This window comes from Ostrinia furnacalis, unplaced genomic scaffold (genome assembly GCF_004193835.3).
Source record: "Ostrinia furnacalis isolate ACB-3 unplaced genomic scaffold, ASM419383v2 OfSCF1486, whole genome shotgun sequence".
NCBI lineage: Eukaryota > Metazoa > Arthropoda > Insecta > Lepidoptera > Crambidae > Ostrinia > Ostrinia furnacalis.
The window spans coordinates 181,121-200,283 of NW_021131725.1; the positions used below are offsets into that span (position 1 = coordinate 181,121).

Genomic DNA, 19,163 nt, shown 5'->3' on the forward strand with positions numbered 1-19,163 from the left:
TATTATTATTAAAATAATTTATACTATTTTTTAATATAAGAATTACTAAATTCTCCAATGTATGTACAGTACAGATGACTGCAGAACGTGAGGTATACAATATTTAAGTTTTTTGAATTTAATAAATTCTATGTTAATGAAATAATTCACAAATTTTATTATTAATTTTAACAAAATATTTTACTTTATCTTTTTGTTTTGTAAAATTATGTTTTATTTAAACCCTATGCAAAAAAAACTTGACTTTATTGACACCATGACACAGTCATGTTTATAATTCATTTTATTTCAGTTGATTTCAGCTCAGATTTCAGTAAAAATTTAAATTCAGATTTCTTACACAGATTTTCAGACTAAGTGGACTTTCTAATGATAAAGGTCTGGTGTGTATAATATTAATAAAAGTAACAAACCATTCGCCTCCAAATCGCAAATATGTTGGCCATATCGGGAAAATAGTAGGTTTAATTACTAATTTTAGAACTTAAACGCGGTAGATGCACTCACGAGAAATGAAACTGTTGCTTGCTACTGCTATGGAGTACGGCCTGTCTGCGTCGATCAATAAAAGCAAGCAATTTTTGCAAGTTCAAGGTTATTGGTGAGGCAATCAGCGAAAATAGCAATTTATTCGATTACCGAATATAACTATGTTCAAAAAATACTAATGGTAAGTTTCTTTCTTAGGTAATCAATATTTTTAACTTAATTTCAAATTATTCATTTGTTTTACAAATAATTCGCTTAAACTCGATACAAGTCGGTTTCGTCGTTTGTTTATCGATTATGGTACAACACTAACGCAAAAGTACATTTTCGTGGGGACTGTCGCTTAATTTTTAATAAATAGAAAAATACGTGAAAATGCTATCGCGGGTAGCTTTGCGTTCAAGTAAGTGTAACTAAAAATTATTTAATTGATTAATATTACATTTAAGTTGGAAAAAACATAGGTAAGTAACCATAACCTCTACGATTAGACGAGTTTATGTAATCACTGGTTGTCAAATCCTCCGCCAGTCTTGTAAATTTCCTATTTTGATAAAAATGTAAATATTCTGAACCTTTAACTGCAAGGTCTATGAATGTAATGAACTGTAACATGTTATATGAAAATATGTAGGTGTTTACAAGTTCTTTCTTTAGGTACTTGTACATAACTATAACCACATAACCTATCAACAGTCAATAGAAGTTCTAGGGCTGCTAGATTATGAAATATTTTTTATGTAGTAAGACACTGCTATGTGGTGTACATAGCAGTAGCACAATCAAATGTGTATGTGTTAATAATGGTCAGAGGGCAGGGTATGATGGTCTAATTGAGGTTCTTTAAATTCTTATTAGATATCTGTACTTATACTATTTTATTTCAGGACTGCAATTTATGCCTTGACTGTGCCAAGACTTCCTAAAAATCGTTTTATGTATTACGCCTAGAAGATTTCTCTATCCTGTGGTTTAATATTTGTTAAACGAAAGGTCTGCGGTATCCATTTGTTCCTTGTCATTAGATTTACTTAAAGCTCATCGTTATACAAGATAGATGTAGTTAGTTAGCAAAAAAATGTAATATTTACGTAGATAAAGTAAATCTCTCGTATTATGTATAGTTGTACGTACGGTGATAAAAAGCTAAATCCTGCATTAACTCTTTTCCTCCATGTCCAGAAAGTGCCATTGTTTTAATCGTTGATATATGATGTCCAAAGATATTTATATTTATTATTATTATATTTTATTATCTTCTGGGATCGTGAGTTGTACAGTATGGTGGTCGGTTAGTTTCAATTTTAATCATATATCAGTTGCACACAAAGTGGTTGGATGGTCTCTATTTTAATTGTAATATATCACTCAATACCTGGATGTACCTGGTACGATAGGAAGTACCTGGATGTGGGCAGCGTAGGACCGGTCTTTGTAGTAATCTTTGGGGAAGGCCTTTGTTCCATAGTTGACGTCATTTGGCTGGAACGAATATCATTAACACTTTCCTGGACAGTAACTAGACACTATAGAAGTTTAATTGTTATGACTGCTAATGATGTCATCATCATCTCAGCCATAGGACGTCCACTGCTGAATAAGCCTCCCCCAACGCTTTCCATGCTGCTAATGATGTGTGTGTGTATTTCCAGTTGCGGCTCGACAGTCCGCCTGCACGGCGTCGGCGGCTCGCGGCTCGGCCTCCGAGGCCGGCGGCGTTCGTGACGAAAAGAACTTCCCTCGGCCCGTGCGAGGAGAGCCCGGCAAAGTTCGCCTCGGATTCGTGCCTGAAGAATGGTAACTATCTGCTTACGTTACACCATACAACTCGGTCAAGTTAACTGCATACCTGGTTGCCATGACGTCATATCGACGCACTGGTACGTCGCATTCTTGCGAGGTGTACTTTAGGAGATAGAACTTGTCTGTGTCACACAGAGACAGTTTATAGGTTTGCTTGAGATTTCAAAGCTGCTATCTTAAACTTAAGGATTTAACTAGTGAGATAAATGCCAGATTGGAATCTGTGAGAATTTTTTAGCTGAGGCTTGAGAGCTCTGCACCCAATTGAGAATGTTACTAGGTATGCAAAATCACTTGAAACCTATGTTACAGTTAGGCTTTTACATTTGCAAATACATTAGTTTTTATTTCATTCAAAAATACCCAGTAGTTATGATTTTATAGGCATTCAAAGTTCGCTTAAATATTGAGTGCCGCCGACGGTCACGTGACCACGCGTGACGGACATTCACAGTATCCGCTCACTAGAAAACGGATATAAACATACTTAAATACATTTTTTTTGTAAATACAAACTTATTATACATATTAACACCCAGACCCATCACAGAAATTAAAATTGAACCAAACCCAAACTTGATGCGATTGTGTCGTTTTATTGCGAATTACCTTCCAGCTCCATCATTAGACCCTGATTACTATATAGAATTAAAGTACTCGTCAATACAAAATGAACGAACCCAAACTCGATGGATTTAAGTCGTTTTATTATAGAGTTCCTATGGCCACCTTCCAGCTCCATCATCAGATCAGCTCCATGTCATCATAATATTGCATGGTCATCCAAATCACATGGTGTTTGCGAAATTTCAGCTTAATCGGTTGCCTGGAAGTGGGTCTTAATTCAGCTTGCAAGATTCCACCCATACAAATATGAGCCAGTCACTGTAATATGACGTCACGCGCATAAAATGGAGGACCGGCCGCCGCCCGCACTTTTAAAATTCAATATCTTGGAAACTAATTGACGTATCGAAATAATTCTTTCACGTGTATTTTTTATTTTTAACAGAGAATACAGAAAGCTAAAAAACAAAATTAGTGAACATTCTTCATTATTGCCCAGCGAAGCTAGAAAAGCCACTACCAGCATAATGCGTCCGGAAAAAAGACATTCTCTCTGGGACTATTGCAAAATGTATTGTAGATGAGAACAAACAAGCAAATTCTTAGTTGGGTGTGTAAGACTAGGCGCAGACCACCGATTTTTAGTTGGCCGATAGTTGTGCCCGATTTTAAATTGTATGAAGAATCGGCCAAATCGAATCGGTGTAATGTGCGCACTCCCATACATGCCCATACTGATCAACTGCCCGACTAAACTACCGGCCGACGAAAAATCGTTGGTCTGCGCTTAGGCTAAGTGTATTCCTCTTAGAAATTTAATCCCAACTAATATTATAAATGCGAAAGTAACTCTGTCTGTCTGTCTGTCTGTCTGTCTGTCTGTTACGCTTTCCCGCTTAAACCTCGCAACCGATTTTGATGAAATTTGGCATAGAGATAGTTTGAGTCCCGGGAAAGAACATAGGATAGTTTTTATCCCGGTTTTTGAAACAGGGACGCGCGCGATAAAGTTTTTCTGTGACAGACAAAAATCCACGCGGGCGAAGCCGCGGGCGGAAAGCTAGTCATTGATAAAAGAATCACTTGATAGTTTGAAGGCTTTATCGTACTAGCGGCCGCCCGCGACTTCTTACGCGTGAACCCCGTTTTACCCACTTAGGGGTTGAACTTGGCAAAATCTCGTATTAGTGAGCACTTTAGTTCTAAAAGGAACCCCCATGCAAAATTTGAGACTCCTAGCACTTGTAGTTTCTGAGATTTCGTGATGAGTGAGTCAGTGACCTTTCGCTTTTATAATGACCAACTAACCTTCCAGGTTCCAATTCTTCCACTCCAAGACCGGAGTGACTGGCCCATACCCATTCGGCGTGGGTCTGGCTACCTACCTGTGCNCATTGATAAAAGAATCACTTGATAGTTTGAAGGCTTTATCGTACTAGCGGCCGCCCGCGACTTCTTACGCGTGAACCCCGTTTTACCCACTTAGGGGTTGAACTTGGCAAAATCTCGTATTAGTGAGCACTTTAGTTCTAAAAGGAACCCCCATGCAAAATTTGAGACTCCTAGCACTTGTAGTTTCTGAGATTTCGTGATGAGTGAGTCAGTGACCTTTCGCTTTTATAATGACCAACTAACCTTCCAGGTTCCAATTCTTCCACTCCAAGACCGGAGTGACTGGCCCATACACATTCGGCGTGGGTCTGGCTACCTACCTGTGCAGCAAGGAGATCTACGTCATGGAGCACGAGTACTACTCCGGTCTGTCCATCGCCCTCATGGTGTACATCGCTGCCAAGAAGCTCGGGCCCAGCATTGCGGCTTGGCTCGACAAGGAAGTTGATGTAAGTTTTATTACTGTTGTTATAATAATAAAAAAATAAAAAAATGCTGAGTAGGCTTACACGCAGACCACCGATTTTTAGTTGGCCGATAGTTGAGTCGAGCTGTTAATCAGTGTGGAGATGTATGAGAGTGCGCACATTACACTGATTTGCTATCGACCGATTCTTCATATAAATTAAAATCGGGCCCAACTATCGGCCTACTAAAAATCGGTGGTCGACGCCTGGCTAAGATAATTTTATGGATGTTATTGGGAAGCCCTGAGCTAATAGTCAAGTGGGAATTTACACTTGCAAAATGAACCAACAAAATAAAATCAAAAATGTCTTGTTGCTTGCAACTCTTGGTCAGCTGCCTGTATGCCGCTTGCATAATGTTCCTTCCACAACAAGTGTGTCAATAGACTCGGAGCAGTGTCCTTGTAGTATTATAATGACCATGACCAAACGATAACCTAATGCATTCCCATAGTCCTCCAGTCTTGAAGGTAAGAAGGTTAGCACCTTCAGTTATTCATAGTGCAGTTACCCAAAAAAATTGTTAACTTCAACATTACAACAACCTTATTGCTAACTCCATCTTCCCAATCTCCAGAACATCGAGAACACATGGAACGAGGGTCGCCAGGCCACCATCAAGGGTCTGGAGGACGCCATCAAGGAGGAGAAGACCTCCCAGTGGCGCGCCGAAGGACAGGAACTGCTCATGGAGGCCAAGAAGGAGAATGTACTGCTGCAGCTGGAAGCCGCCTACAGGGAGCGCCTCATGACGGCCTACACAGAGGTAGGGCTCCAATTATACATCTCTAGTGTCATTGCTGGAAGGCTGTAGCAGCCTGGAAAGCCTGCACTAGGCTTGAAAGGCTGCTTATGGAAGCCAAGAAAGAAAACATGCTGCTTCAGCTGCGACAGGGTGTGCCCGAGTCTTGTTTCAACATCATCAGGTCACTCTAAGCTAGACATCCGGGTACAGCCAGCCTAAAGAGAGCGCTTGTGAACGGTATACAAAGGTAGGTGTAATTCTACATCTCCATCCATTCAGCATCATTGCCGGAAAGCTGTATCAGCTTGGAAATCCTACAGCAGCCTGGAAAGCCTGTAACAGAACTGCCTTGAAAGGCTGCAAAGAAGTGGTAAGGAGAAACGAGCGCGAGCGAACCTATGGCTCGTCATTGGCAGCTCTAAAGACTCGCTAAGCCACCGTCAAGGGCCTGGAGGACGCCATCAAGGAGGAGAAGACCTCCCAGTGGCGCGCTGAAGGACAGGAACTGCTCATGGAGGCCAAGAAGGAGAATGTACTGCTGCAGCTGGAAGCCGCCTACAGGGAGCGCCTCATGACGGCCTACACAGAGGTAGGTCTAGTTCTATGTCTCCATTCATATAGCCTCATTGCCAGAAGCATGCAGTAGGCTTAAAAGAAGGGAAATATGCTATTTCAGCTGGGACCTGTTTCCACAGAGCTCTCACTAGGGCTCGAATTAATTATACTGCTTCGTTCATTCAGCGTCATTCACAAAACACTGCAGCAGCCTGGAAAGCATGCTCCAGCCTTGAAAGGTTACTCATGGAAGCCAAGAAGGAAAAAATGCTGCTTCAGCTGCGACAGGGTGCGCCCGAGTCTTGTTTCAACATCATCAGGTCACTCTAAGCTAGACATCCGGGTACAGCCAGCCTAAAGGGAGCACCTGATAACGGCTTACACAGAGGTAGGTTTAATTCTGCATCTCCATCCATTCAGCATCATTGCCGGAAGGCTGTAGCAGCTTGGAAATCCTGTAGCACCTTGGTAAGCCTGTAACAGAACTGCCTTGAAAGGCTGCAAAGAAGTGGTAAGGAAAACGAGCGCGAGCGAACCTATGGCTCGTCATTGGCAGCTCTAAAGACACGCCAGATCATCGTCAAGGGCCTGGAGGACGCCATCAAGGAGGAGAAGACCTCCCAGTGGCGCGCTGAAGGACAGGAACTGCTCATGGAGGCCAAGAAGGAGAATGTACTGCTGCAGCTGGAAGCCGCCTACAGGGAGCGCCTCATGACGGCCTACACAGAGGTAGGGCTCCAATTATACATCTCTAGTGTCATTGCCAGAGGCTGTAGCAGACTGGAAAGCCTGCACTAGGCTTGAAAGGCTGCTTATGGAGGTTAAGAAGAAAAACATGCTGCTTAAATAGAGGTAGGTCTCTTATGCTACATCTCCAGAGTCATTACTGGAAGCAGCTGCAGCAGCCTAGATAAATTGCAGCTCGAGGCTGCCTACATGGACTGCTTGATAACGGCTTACACAGAGGTAGGACTCTAGCATCATCTACTTCAAGATTATCAGGTCATTTAGTCTACCAGGCGTCCGGATAATGCCGGCAGCAGGGAGCAGCTAATGACGGCTTACACAGAGATAGATAGTGCTAAAATCGGTATCCTTCCGTTTGGCCAAATTACTTTTCGCCAAATTTCACTTCGCAAACAACTTATCGCCAAAGTTTCATTTCCCAAATGAACTTTTAGCAAATGTACTTTTCGCAACTATTTCATTTGGTCAAATTATCATTTGGTCAAATTTTACTTTGCAAATGTTTATATAGCAAATGTTTTATTTTGCCAAATATTATATCCCAAATAATTTATTTGGTCAAATTGACACTTCGCATGCTTACCCACCGTTACCCACAAATCAAAGCATAAGGCAAATGATCATGGTTTTCACAAGAATTTTATGTAAAACAAAGAGATTGCAGAAAATAGTATGGATGCGAAAGTAGGTTTTGCAGAAAATAGTAGGTTAGGTTAGGTTAGAACAGTGACCCTTAACGCGCGAAGGCGAGCGAAGCGTGCCGCGGCAGCGGCCGCCGAGCGCTAGAATCACCTCTATTGTTAATTAATCATTTAGTTTCGATAAAAATAATGAAATATGAAAATAAATTTAGAACAAATTTTATATTAACTACCCACTAAACAAAATAATAACCACAAGCTAATTTGTATTCCATTCTATGCACCAATCAAATTATTTTGTAAATAGTTTATCGTGAAATATTTTTGCCAAATGAAACATTTGGCAAAACATACTTTGCCAAACAATAATTTGCTAAACAATAATATGCCAAAAAAGACATTTGCGAATTAAAAGTTTGCAATAAGTTGTTTTGCCAAATGAGAATTTGCCAAATGAAAATTTGCGAAACGTTGTTTGCCATGTGATAATTTGGGAAACGTTTTTTGGCCAAACATTAGTAATCCGCTAAAATCATTTACTTCAACATCATCAGGTCAGGTCATTTAGTCTATTCCAGGTGTCCGGATAAAACCTGCTTATAGGGAGCGCCTAATGACGTCCTACACAAAGGTAGGGCTCTTATTCTACATCTCCATTCATTAAGCGTCATTGCGGCGGCAGCAGAAGCTTGCAGCAGCCTGGAAAGACTGGCTAAACTAAAGCTGATAAAATTGTGAAGTGGAGCGAAGACGTGGTGAGGAGAAACGAGCATGAGCGAACCTGTGGCTCGTCATTGGCAGCTCAAAAGACTCGCCAGGTCATCGTCAAGGGTCTGGAGGACGCCATCAAGGAGGAGAAGACCTCCCAGTGGCGCGCTGAAGGACAGGAACTGCTCATGGAGGCCAAGAAGGAGAATGTACTGCTGCAGCTGGAAGCCGCCTACAGGGAGCGCCTCATGACGGCCTACACAGAGGTAGGACTTGAATTCTACACCTTTAATACAGTCTCATTGGCAAGTAGGTCTAGTTCTATGTCTCCATTCATATAGCCTCATTGCCAGAAGTCTGCAGTAACCTGGAAAGCCTGCAGTAGGCTTGAAAGACTGCTCTGCTCATGGAGGTAAAGGTGAATGTGCTGCTTCAGCTAGAAGCCACGTATAGGGAGCAGATATAGGTCTAATTCTACATCTCCGTTCATACAGCCTCATTGCCAGAAACATGCAGCAGCCTGGAAAGGTCTCTAAACTAAAACCTATAAAACCGGGAAGTGAAGCGAAGACGTACGGATTTGTTTCAACACCATCAGGTCATTCGTCTGCAAGGCGTCCGGATAAAGCCTGCTTATAGGGAGCGCCTGTTAACGGCATACATAAGTAGGTGTTATTCTACGTCTCCATCCATTCAGCGTCACGCCGGAAGGCTGTAGCAGCTTGGAAATCCTGCTGCATCTTGGTAAGCCTGTAACAGAACTGCCTTGAAAGGCTGCAAAGAAGTGGTAAGGAGAAACGAGCGCGAGCGAACCTATGGCTCGTCATTGGCAGCTCTAAAGACTCGCTAGATCATCGTCAAGGGTCTGGAGGACGCCATCAAGGAGGAGAAGACCTCCCAGTGGCGCGCTGAAGGACAGGAACTGCTCATGGAGGCCAAGAAGGAGAATGTACTGCTGCAGCTGGAAGCCGCCTACAGGGAGCGCCTCATGACGGCCTACACAGAGGTAGGACTTGAATTCTACATATCTAGAGTTATTGCTGGAAGGCTGTAGCAGACTGGAAAGCCTGCACTAGGCTTGAAAGGCTGCTGATGGATGCAAAGAAGGAAAACTTGCTGCTTTATAGGGAGCAGAGGTAGGTCTAATTCTACATTTCCATCCATTCAGCATCATTGCCAGAAACCTGCAGCAGCCTGGAAAGGTCGCAAACTAAAACTTATAAAACCGGGAAGTGGAGCGAAGACGTTTCAACACCATCAGGTCATTTAGTCTTTGCAAGGCGTCCGGATAACGCCTGCTTATAGGTAGCGCCTGTTAACGGCATACATAGGTAGGTCTAATTCTACATCTTCATTCAATCAGCGTCATTGCCGGAAGGCTGTATCAGCTTGGGAACCCTACAGCAGCCTGGAAAACCTGTAACAGAATAGCCTTGAAATCTGCTAAAGCTGATAAAATTGGGAAGTGGAGCGAAGACGTGGTAAGGAGAAACGAGCGTGAGAGAACCAATCTGCAGCTGCTGGCTGTCAAAATGACTAGCCAGGACATTGTCAAGGGTCCAGTGCGGTGGACAGGAAGCTGCATGTCAAATACCTGTTACAAAACAACTGTCTAACTACGCATTTAGTACGCAATAAAGTATTGAGCATAGGGCCAGTGCTGAAAAAAAGCACAAATCCTCCAAAATAGCCAATCTAAATTCGTATCTTGCCTAACGTTTTGCAGGCTAGGTAATATAGCCTGACCAGGAACATAAAAACCCTCGCCATGTTGCGGAAAACTAATGGTACTAATTTCTTTTAATGGCAACAGTAACTGAAAACTTCATTGACATGTCACCTTGCATGTCAGTCTATTGCTGTCAAAGTGTAAACAAACTTTATTTTAAATGTGCGCAATTGATTTTGTGAATTAAATTGCTAAAATCTTTTTATAGTCGTGAAAGAAAAGTGGTTCACAATGTGTTAAAGTATTTGTCGAAGAGAAATACTAAGGGTTCGGACAATATTTTCATTGAATAATGTTTCCGACAAAGGTTGTCAAATTGACTGACATGTTTATCGTATAGTACAGTCCACTATGAAAATTAGCTTCAGTTTGTTTCAACTACATATTTTAAAGTTTTTTGTCACTTTCTAAGTGTTGAATTTTATGGAATTGGGAGAGAAGTACCGAGTTTGAAGCGTTTATGAGCAGACATAGCAGTTGAATATTCAAGTTCTGAATTTGATTATTGATGAATAATAAAATAAATCCAAGTAGCTGATTGATGGTTTCATTTAATTTATTTAAACCAGGTTACTTATAATAATATTTTTTCGTTAATTTATGAAAATATCAAATTAGCCCGTAATCCTGAATCCTGATACATAAAGTTAGTCTATTAATTTAACACAGGCACGACTGTACTCAGTGTTGCACTATCAAATGCAATTGACGCGCCTCTATGCCAGGGTTTTTATGTTCCTGGTCAGGCTATAATTATAATTGGTCTAATTCTCCATGTAAGATGTGGTGTCAAAGTAAGACTGATGTCAAGATATTGTCAGACAACTAAGCCGTATTAACCGCTGATGGGATTTATTGAAAGACGTGTTTTAGCTGCCGAATGCTTATTGCACTGATTATAAAAATGTTAGAACTACCAAAGTCCAAAATGTAGGTCAGGCGTAGCTGGAATAAAATGCAAGTTAACAATAATTTACATAATAATAAAAAATGTGCGAGTTGACTCGTACACTCCATTTATTTATTATTCTCCACATTCCAGGTCAAACGCCGTCTAGACTACCAGCTGGAGAAGACCAACGTGGAACGCAGAATGGCCCAGAAGAACATGGTCGACTGGATAGTCCTCAACGTGACCAAGGCCATCACGCCCGACCAGGAGAAGCAGACCCTGGACCGCTGCATCTCAGACCTGGCCGCGCTTGCTGCCAAGCACTGAACTAGTGGATTGTAGTTATTTATGTAATATATGTATGAATAAATGAGATCGTGATCAGTTTTTGAGGGTTTTATTGGGTTAGGATGCGTGTGGTGTAGTAGTTGAGGGTTGATGAGTGATCGTTGAGTATTATTTCTTGCAAAACGCCAGTTTGTCAGTAATAACTAGGTACAGAGAAATGCAAATAAATCTCCATAAGCCTATCCGCAGACCATTTTACTCTAGCAACTAAGACTTCTTGTCTATGTGTGCAACGAACGTGAAAGTCACCAAATTCATCAACGCCTATAATTTTATGATAAATAAGCCCTGCTCTTTACAATGGTCCTTCGAGCCGGATGTGAACCAGCGACCTATGGAGTGTACCTTAGTAAATACACATTGGTTCAATACAGTACGCACTTCCATACATACCCATACTGATTGACTGCCCGACTAAACTATCGGCCGAACAATCTGTGGTCTGCTCCTAGGGAAATGTCCTTTTTTGCAAAGTATGACAACTTTTACCTACTTAGGACAACTTTGTTTCAATAGATTTTTCATACTCTGTTGTGGCCCCAGCAAAACTTTTTGATCATTTGATGCTAATTTGGGACACTGTGTAAGTTGTTGTGGATTGTGATACCCGTTGATTAAAAATACTAATCAGTAAATAAAACAACGACTTGTTACAATGCGTTTATTATACAAATACAATAAAATAAGCCGGAGAACAGTACGTTTAGTCAGTTACGGGCTCCCGCCCAGGTTAAAGCTTCCCTTAACTTATTGCACCGATAGAGGGCGTAGAGGGCGTATTCCAATGTTGCATGGACCAATCAGTGGCTTTCATATGCGCACGAGTCGAGTTATTTTAATGTTGGCAACATTCCTTTGGCTTGCCAGTGTTGCCAGGCGACTGCTATTCAAAAAGCAATTTTGTGCTCATAGTCCAGTAGAATTAGCTTTTAAATCGGAAATAATTCCTACAAAAGATTTTATTGTTTTAATGGCTTCATTGGTTGCCCATTAAGACTCTCCTAAGTTTTCGACTTCGACGGAGTTGTGCTTAAGTGGTGGGGGCCCCCGAAAGAGGCATTTTTTCGGTTTTCCGGTTATACCGCGTAAAGGACTTACCCTATCAAAAAGTGGTCTTCATGACGGTTGAAGGGCACTTAATCCTGCATTGAATAAGACCAAATTCATATGTTTTGGACAAACCGTTCTCGCGCTAAAGTTCGGCAAAGTAGAAAATATACGTATAATTAATGACCCTCTCCACGTCCAATGGTTTGTTACCCACAGGCTTCCAAGTCTTGAAAAGGGCCACCTCAACCAGTGTAACCCTATCAAGGCTTACGAGTTTGATGCGCCTATCCTTGTTCGTCCCAGCCGTTCCTTAACTGCGGTTGCTGCACCTCTTCCTGGCACTCACCTGAACGACTCTGTGTTACCTACTGTGGCTGCCCCTCTTCCTTGTATCCTCCTGCATGACTACGTTGCCTAGCCGTATGCCTGGTCTAAGGTTCGACGCCAAAAATCAACAACAACAAGTTCATATTAAAACGCTGAAGAGTTTTTTGTTTGTTTGTTTGAACGCGCTAATCTTAAGAATTACTAGTTTGATTGAAATCATTATTTTTGTGTTGAATAGCTCATACATTGAGGAAGGCTATAGGATATATACAATCACTCTACGACTAATAGAGGCGAAGCAGTAAAGAAAAATGTTGCAAGCACGGGAAATAGTATTTAAACTATTTTCACTCGTACGAAGTTGATTTTGTGGCGTCGAACCTTGGACCAGGCATATGGCTAAGCAATGAAATCGTACAGGAGGGTACAAGGAAGAGGGGCAGCCACATTAGGTAACACAGAGTCGTTCAGGAGAGTGCCAGGAAGAGGTGCAGCAACCGCAGTTAAGGAACGGCTGGGACGAACAAGGATAGGCGCATCAAGCTCGTAAGCCTTGATAGGGTTACACTGGTTGAGGTGGCCCTTTTCAAGACTTGGAAGCCTGTGGGTAACAAACCATTGGACGTGGAGAGGGTCATTAATTATACGTATATTTTCTACTTTGCCGAACTTTAGCGCGAGAACGGTTTGTCCAAAACATATGAATTTGGTCTTATTCAATGCAGGATTAAGTGCCCTTTAACCGTCATGAAGACCACTTTTCGATAGGGTAAGTCCTTTACGCGGTATAACCGGAAAACCGAAAAAACGCCCCTTTCGGGGGCCCCCACCACTTAAGCACAACTCCGTCGAAGTCGAAAACTTAGGAGAGTCTTAATGGGCAACCAATGAAGCCATTAAAACAATAAAATCTTTTGTAGGAATTATTTCCGATTTAATCAATTTTTGTGTTTAATTCTACTGGCCTATCAGCACAGTTTAGTTATATTTGTTTTTTGATTTCCGGTCCTTTGCAAAAGATGTACATTTTTATAAGCATTGGTAAAAGCCAAGGATTGGACCTCTTTAGTAGAAATACGCCCGCAGGTTTGGACGGCATGTATGGTATATTGTCTGTGGCACCGTAGCATAGACAAGACCATAGTCAAACGGCTTTTATTTTTTAAAATAGTTACATTTTAGTTTAATTTTATTACATTTTATTAACCAGATTTTAATCTGTGCTACGGTTTTTATCGGTAAATCAATTATGCAAATTAAAAAGCAATTTACAACAGCATCTAGACATTATTTACAACATTACGTTAAACGGTGACACTATACAGTAACATTTACTTACCTATACTTTACCAATGTATACCATACATGTCCGTCCAAAAGGTACTACAGTATACCTAAGTAACAGTTTGATTTCCTATCTACATCAAATAATATACATGTACAATGCGTTTGACCCTTTTTTTTTTCATTTAATACTGTTGATAGACAAAAAGGCATTTTTGAACGACCGAATCCTCGCAATTTAACCCTTAACCAGGCCTTGGTTAAATAGAGCCCACATCAATTTGAACTTTATGCTATGAAGATACGGTTGAAAACCATTATTTAATTTTGACATTATCTCCGTTGTTTCTAAGTTACCAAATTTAATATTCGCTCGCTGGATTAAAAAATTGGCGATGAATTTATAAACATAGCTATAAATGACAGGTTTTAGGGTCAAACCATACTGTACATGATCTACAATGTTACATAAGTTATATATAAACTTACAAGTTTAGTATAGAAGGTACTGAATGTAACTCACAACACAGAATACTGTTACCAACTGAACTTAGAAACGAATGTTACAACACAGCAGTAAAGTTATAAATATGAATGTATGAGTACACTCGCGAGCAAAAGTATGGAATCAGCCCACTTGTACTGAGCGATCGTAAGAACTAAATGACTAGAAGATAAATAAAAATGGTACCATTTTAAAGGTTATACTTTAAATTGATACTATAGATACATACATAGTCATTCAGTTCTTAAGATGGCTTAGAAACAAACACAACGAGGCGATTCCATACTTTTGCTCGAAAGTATATCATAGGTTAGGTCTAGCGTTAACTAAGACAGTACCTGAGGCATGTACAAGAGTAAGCGACACGGGAGGGTGACGTCAAACGTCAGCAAGACTTTATTTTTGTTAGTTTTATCAGAGTAAGTACAAATGAGTAGGTCATCTTCATAGAAACGCACCGAGCGCGGTTTGTATGAAAGCGCGCGCCAATACGTATGCGGCGCGCACGCACACACTGACAAAATTCAGCGCACCTCACCGCTAATCCCCGCTAAATTTTGTCAGTGTGTGCGTGCGCGCCGCATGCGTATTGGCGCGCACACATACAAACCGCGCTCGGGCGTTTTTATGACGATGACCTACTCATTTGTATTTACTCTGGTTTTATTTTGTCTGTCACGTCATAATATGTCAAAGTCAACCCTCTCGTGCTGCTCTCATGCCTCATACACTGAGTCAGATATTTGCTTGACCTATAAGTTTAATTTTCAATGTACGGATGACAGCACATCAAGCTAGTCTAAACACAGTGGTGTGTTTGGTACTTTGGAAGGCGGAAGCATCAAGCTACCACGAAATAACAATGTCTCCAATCGATTCTGACCCCTATATTAATAGATATAAACTCCCTAATTCATGAATACGTACCTGGTGATCGTACGTTGCTGACACTCGCATGTTTATTAAAAAAAACAGTATGTACATATGAAATATCTAAAGCTGTTAAAACTATAATCTTCTCGCTTACTTTAAAAGCTAATTTATCAAATAATTGTAAACATGTATCAAAAAGGGTGCACCAACGAATGTTTCTGCTTAGCAAAAAATGCGTACAAACCAATACTACGATATAAAAATATAATATAGTATATCTCTTTCTAAAAAATAACATGTAAAGTTGCCCGTCCATTTTTCACTATGATATAGTTTTAGCAATATGTTAAATACAGTATGTAGGTACTCCTAAATGACAAAAAAAGATATATTAATAAAATAAATTATGATTATTGGTTTAAATATGCTAAAATTACCACCTTCCTACTTATAGCATATTAATCATGCGAAATCAAGCTTATGTGGAATCCATAAGATTCATTTTGCATTGGTCGTTGGGCTGATTTCTGAATGTACTATTTAACATCTACAATATACATTATTATAATATTTATAACTGTGTAAACATGATATTTTTTTTTATTATTATTTTGTTATAAATATTATGATAATATTCAAAGACAAGTTGAAAACGTAATTTTCAGCACCATAATAAAAATATTTCCTACCATGTTATTACAATATTGTATAGTCCATGCCAATAGACAAAATCAATCTCTCCCGAACATTGATACTGAATTGTCTATGCCCCTAGTGACGCGCTCAAACTTGTCTTTGATTGCACAGTGAAATAATCTACATACCACTGACTGAGACAGTATAATTCATTTGCTTATTGATGATGATGAGTCTATTGACACAGGCTATAAAATATCCAATATTATGCGTATTAACACATGTAAATTCCACAAACTGTACTGTACCGTATAGGGTACACTGCACTGGTATTTTTAAGTTAAATCTCGTAGTCTATGGTAGACTAAACACTGTTTATCCATTTCGAAGTTACAGTATTATTACGCTTAACTAATTTTAGAAAATATCAAACAAAAATACAAATTAGTATTTGGTTTTTACACTTCTTATTCTTTACACATCTTAGTTAGACTTTTAATAAATCAAGATATTTTTTTAAGAAAGAAGAGAAATGTGATATTAAAGTTATAGGGTTTTCTTGATGATTCTCCGATATTATTTCAATTTCTTAAAAATCAAACCACTTTTATTTTTACCGTCAGAACTTTGAAAACATTGACAGCTCACCCGATAAATTTACGAAGAGCTGCCTATGGATCCTGCTACCAGGCTTTTATGACGTCACTAATTTTAGTACCGGGGCGACCGAGAACTTTAAGACTTAAAAAAACTGTTTAAACGTATTTCGGGGTTAACTACTGGGTTTAAATAAATTAAATTAAAGAATTATCCATTCATAGAATTCCTTAGATTTGATCGAGAACGCGCCGTTACTTATTATAATATTGTTCTTGTACAGTTAATAACATACATTTATGTAAATTGTACATACTTTTACATTTTAGTACATTCTAATTTATTTATTTTTTTGTAACTTATTCAAACGTATTTTCAAATAATGATCTTGTACTTAATATTGCAATGAGGCAAACATCAAAATGCTTTTGATTAATTAATTTAATAATCAAAAACTGAATAGTTTGAGTTTTTAATATGACCAAACTCTATGTACTCGGAAGTTGAAGAAACAACAATAAGATTATAAAATCATGCCTATTTGGTGTTAATTACAGTTTGAATATGGCACCACTTATAAGTGCTAGAAACGAAAACATAGCAACAATCGCTTTATAAAATAAAATAATTTATAATCTATTTTACACGACCTATTTGCGCAGCTTGTCATCAACAAGAAATAAGAAGAACTAAACTTAGGATAACTTAGGAAAAAGAAAATAAAAATAAATACCTTATCCAATAATAATAAGACGAAAAAAAAGATAGAAAAATACGAACTCTGATGACATCTTTGCACGAACAGTGATCGAAAAAAAAACAAGAATTTATTTGTTTTTTTTGGAGCCTTGTTCATTTCAAAGATTTAAAATAAAACTTAAAAAACTAAAATAAATATTGTGATAAATATTACGATCGGGAATATGATGCTGAATGAATAACTTCAAGGTATCTTATTCACAAAATAGAGCGGAATTCATTCATTCAACCTTTGAAAGGTTGCCTTGATTTAAAAACGTAATCATTTACAACACATTCAGTTTTACAGAGATGCTAGGAATATTTAATTCCTTAGTTTCCAAAAAATATAGCTAAAAACAGTTACTTACTTATGTCAACTGTCGTTACAGATTATTGAAACATTATAAAAAAACATCCTCAGGCAAACATAACCATGTAGTATTGCAGTAATTTGTGATGGTTCTAATATCAAATTCAGTCAAAACTCGACTCAACATTGTTTATTTACTTCACAATTTATTTCACCACAATCGCACTTGATGTTAAGTGGGATGCAGTCTAGGATGGTACATATCTGCCCTGTAAGTGCCTTTGAGGCAGCGAATTCCAGTCCCTAGCTGTTTTAGATTTCATAGTTTTGTCTGTAACTTGGTATTAGCATACGATGTCGAATTTTACATTTTCTTGAGACATTAAACTGAATTATCTTCAAAATGTTGTACGCCCATATTCACAAACGATGCTGCTTATGTGAAGCAGCAAATCGAACGTACAGCGTTAAATAGAGTTCTGTTATTGGTTCGTGTGTCACTCTGTGCGTCCACGCGCACTGTGAGACCTCATAGTAATGTTTGTGAATACGGGCGTTAGTCTACAAATCAAGGCAGCCTCACCAACAGTTCTGCTTCCTCCTGTTACAAAATCGTGCAGTTTTTCTTCTTGTGACTCCTCTCCGCTTTGATGTTTATTCTCTCCGCTTCCTGGAACCGTCTCACGAGGCGGACCAGCTCGTGGAAAGCCTGAAGTAGTCACGATAATAATTTAATGATTTATTGATACTTTCTTGACGAAATATGACGAAATAATAAGTGCAATAAAGTGCCAGATTGTGCTATTGGGAGAAGCTTACGATTAGTAGTGGACTATAATATAATGTATTGACTGAAATGATGATGATTATTATCCATAGATACTAATGTTATAATTCAGATAAAGTTACTTTCGCATTTTGTAGTTATTATGCATTATCCTGCTTTCGCCTCCGAGATTTATTTTACCATGTAGTACCCCTGTACGACAACCCAATCCGCACACAATATTCAGCGTAGTAGTATTAAAAAACAAAAGAGCGGGCAACCCCACCCCTACCACGCTGTGGGCTCGGTGTCCGAGCGGTCTCATTCCTTTGTGCGCACGCGCAAAGACCGCACGCAGTATAAGAAAAATGCTTAAGTGACGTCACCAGGACGTTTTTACCGACAAAAAACGTAATTATTTTAAGTTGTTCAGTGTAGTGACGAGAATTAGACCCAACAAAAGGTTGGTTGTAACAACTATTTTGNATTTATACAGCATGAGTCATGACCCATTATTGGTGGGTATCGAAAAATATTATTTATTTTTTCTCAAAAGAAGAACATTTCGATCTTCCAAAATATTCACCTTTTCGTACAAACTCAACGAAATAAAGACGAAACCTTGTAGAAATCAAATATTGAGCTGTTACCACTTACTTGGTCGACGTTCATGCGTGCTTTTGCGCTGCACTCTATGTACGGAACTTTGAGCTGTCGCGACAGCGCCTGCGCTTCTTCTAGCGACACCTGTCGGACGAAAAGGAAAACTAATTAGTATAAATATTTTGCTGAAGATCACCTATGCTGTGGCAAAATGGTGCAACTTTTTACTTTAACTTTAACAAACGTCAAAAATCTGTCAAACTCCATAAAAAAACTATTACCTATTATTTACAGTTTAAGTAAGTTGAGCCTTAGATGCTATTGAAAACGAAAGTCAAAGAATATCGCAGACATGCACAAAATTAGGGTTTTCGCGTTTGAAAAATCC

At 39.3% G+C, this 19,163-nt stretch overlaps 1 protein-coding gene and 1 long non-coding RNA gene across 2 annotated transcripts; one reads left to right on the forward strand and one right to left on the reverse strand.

The window, feature by feature from the left end:
• Positions 1-767: 767 nt before the first annotated feature.
• Positions 768-11,122, forward strand: ATPsynB (ATP synthase subunit b, mitochondrial). The gene is made up of 5 exons (XM_028304715.1): positions 768-892; positions 2,142-2,286; positions 4,502-4,700; positions 5,296-5,484; positions 10,886-11,122. The coding sequence occupies exons 1-5, from the start codon at positions 865-867 to the stop codon at positions 11,060-11,062; spliced, it is 738 nt and encodes a 245-aa protein (XP_028160516.1). The 5' UTR covers positions 768-864; the 3' UTR covers positions 11,063-11,122.
• A 3,787-nt stretch (positions 11,123-14,909) lies between these two features.
• LOC114352952 (uncharacterized) lies at positions 14,910-18,919 on the reverse strand. The gene is made up of 2 exons (XR_003655900.1): positions 18,830-18,919; positions 14,910-18,115 (listed from the first exon to the last, which is right to left on the reverse strand). It is a non-coding gene; the product is annotated as an uncharacterized LOC114352952 (long non-coding RNA).
• Between the last annotated feature and the right edge of the window lie 244 nt (positions 18,920-19,163).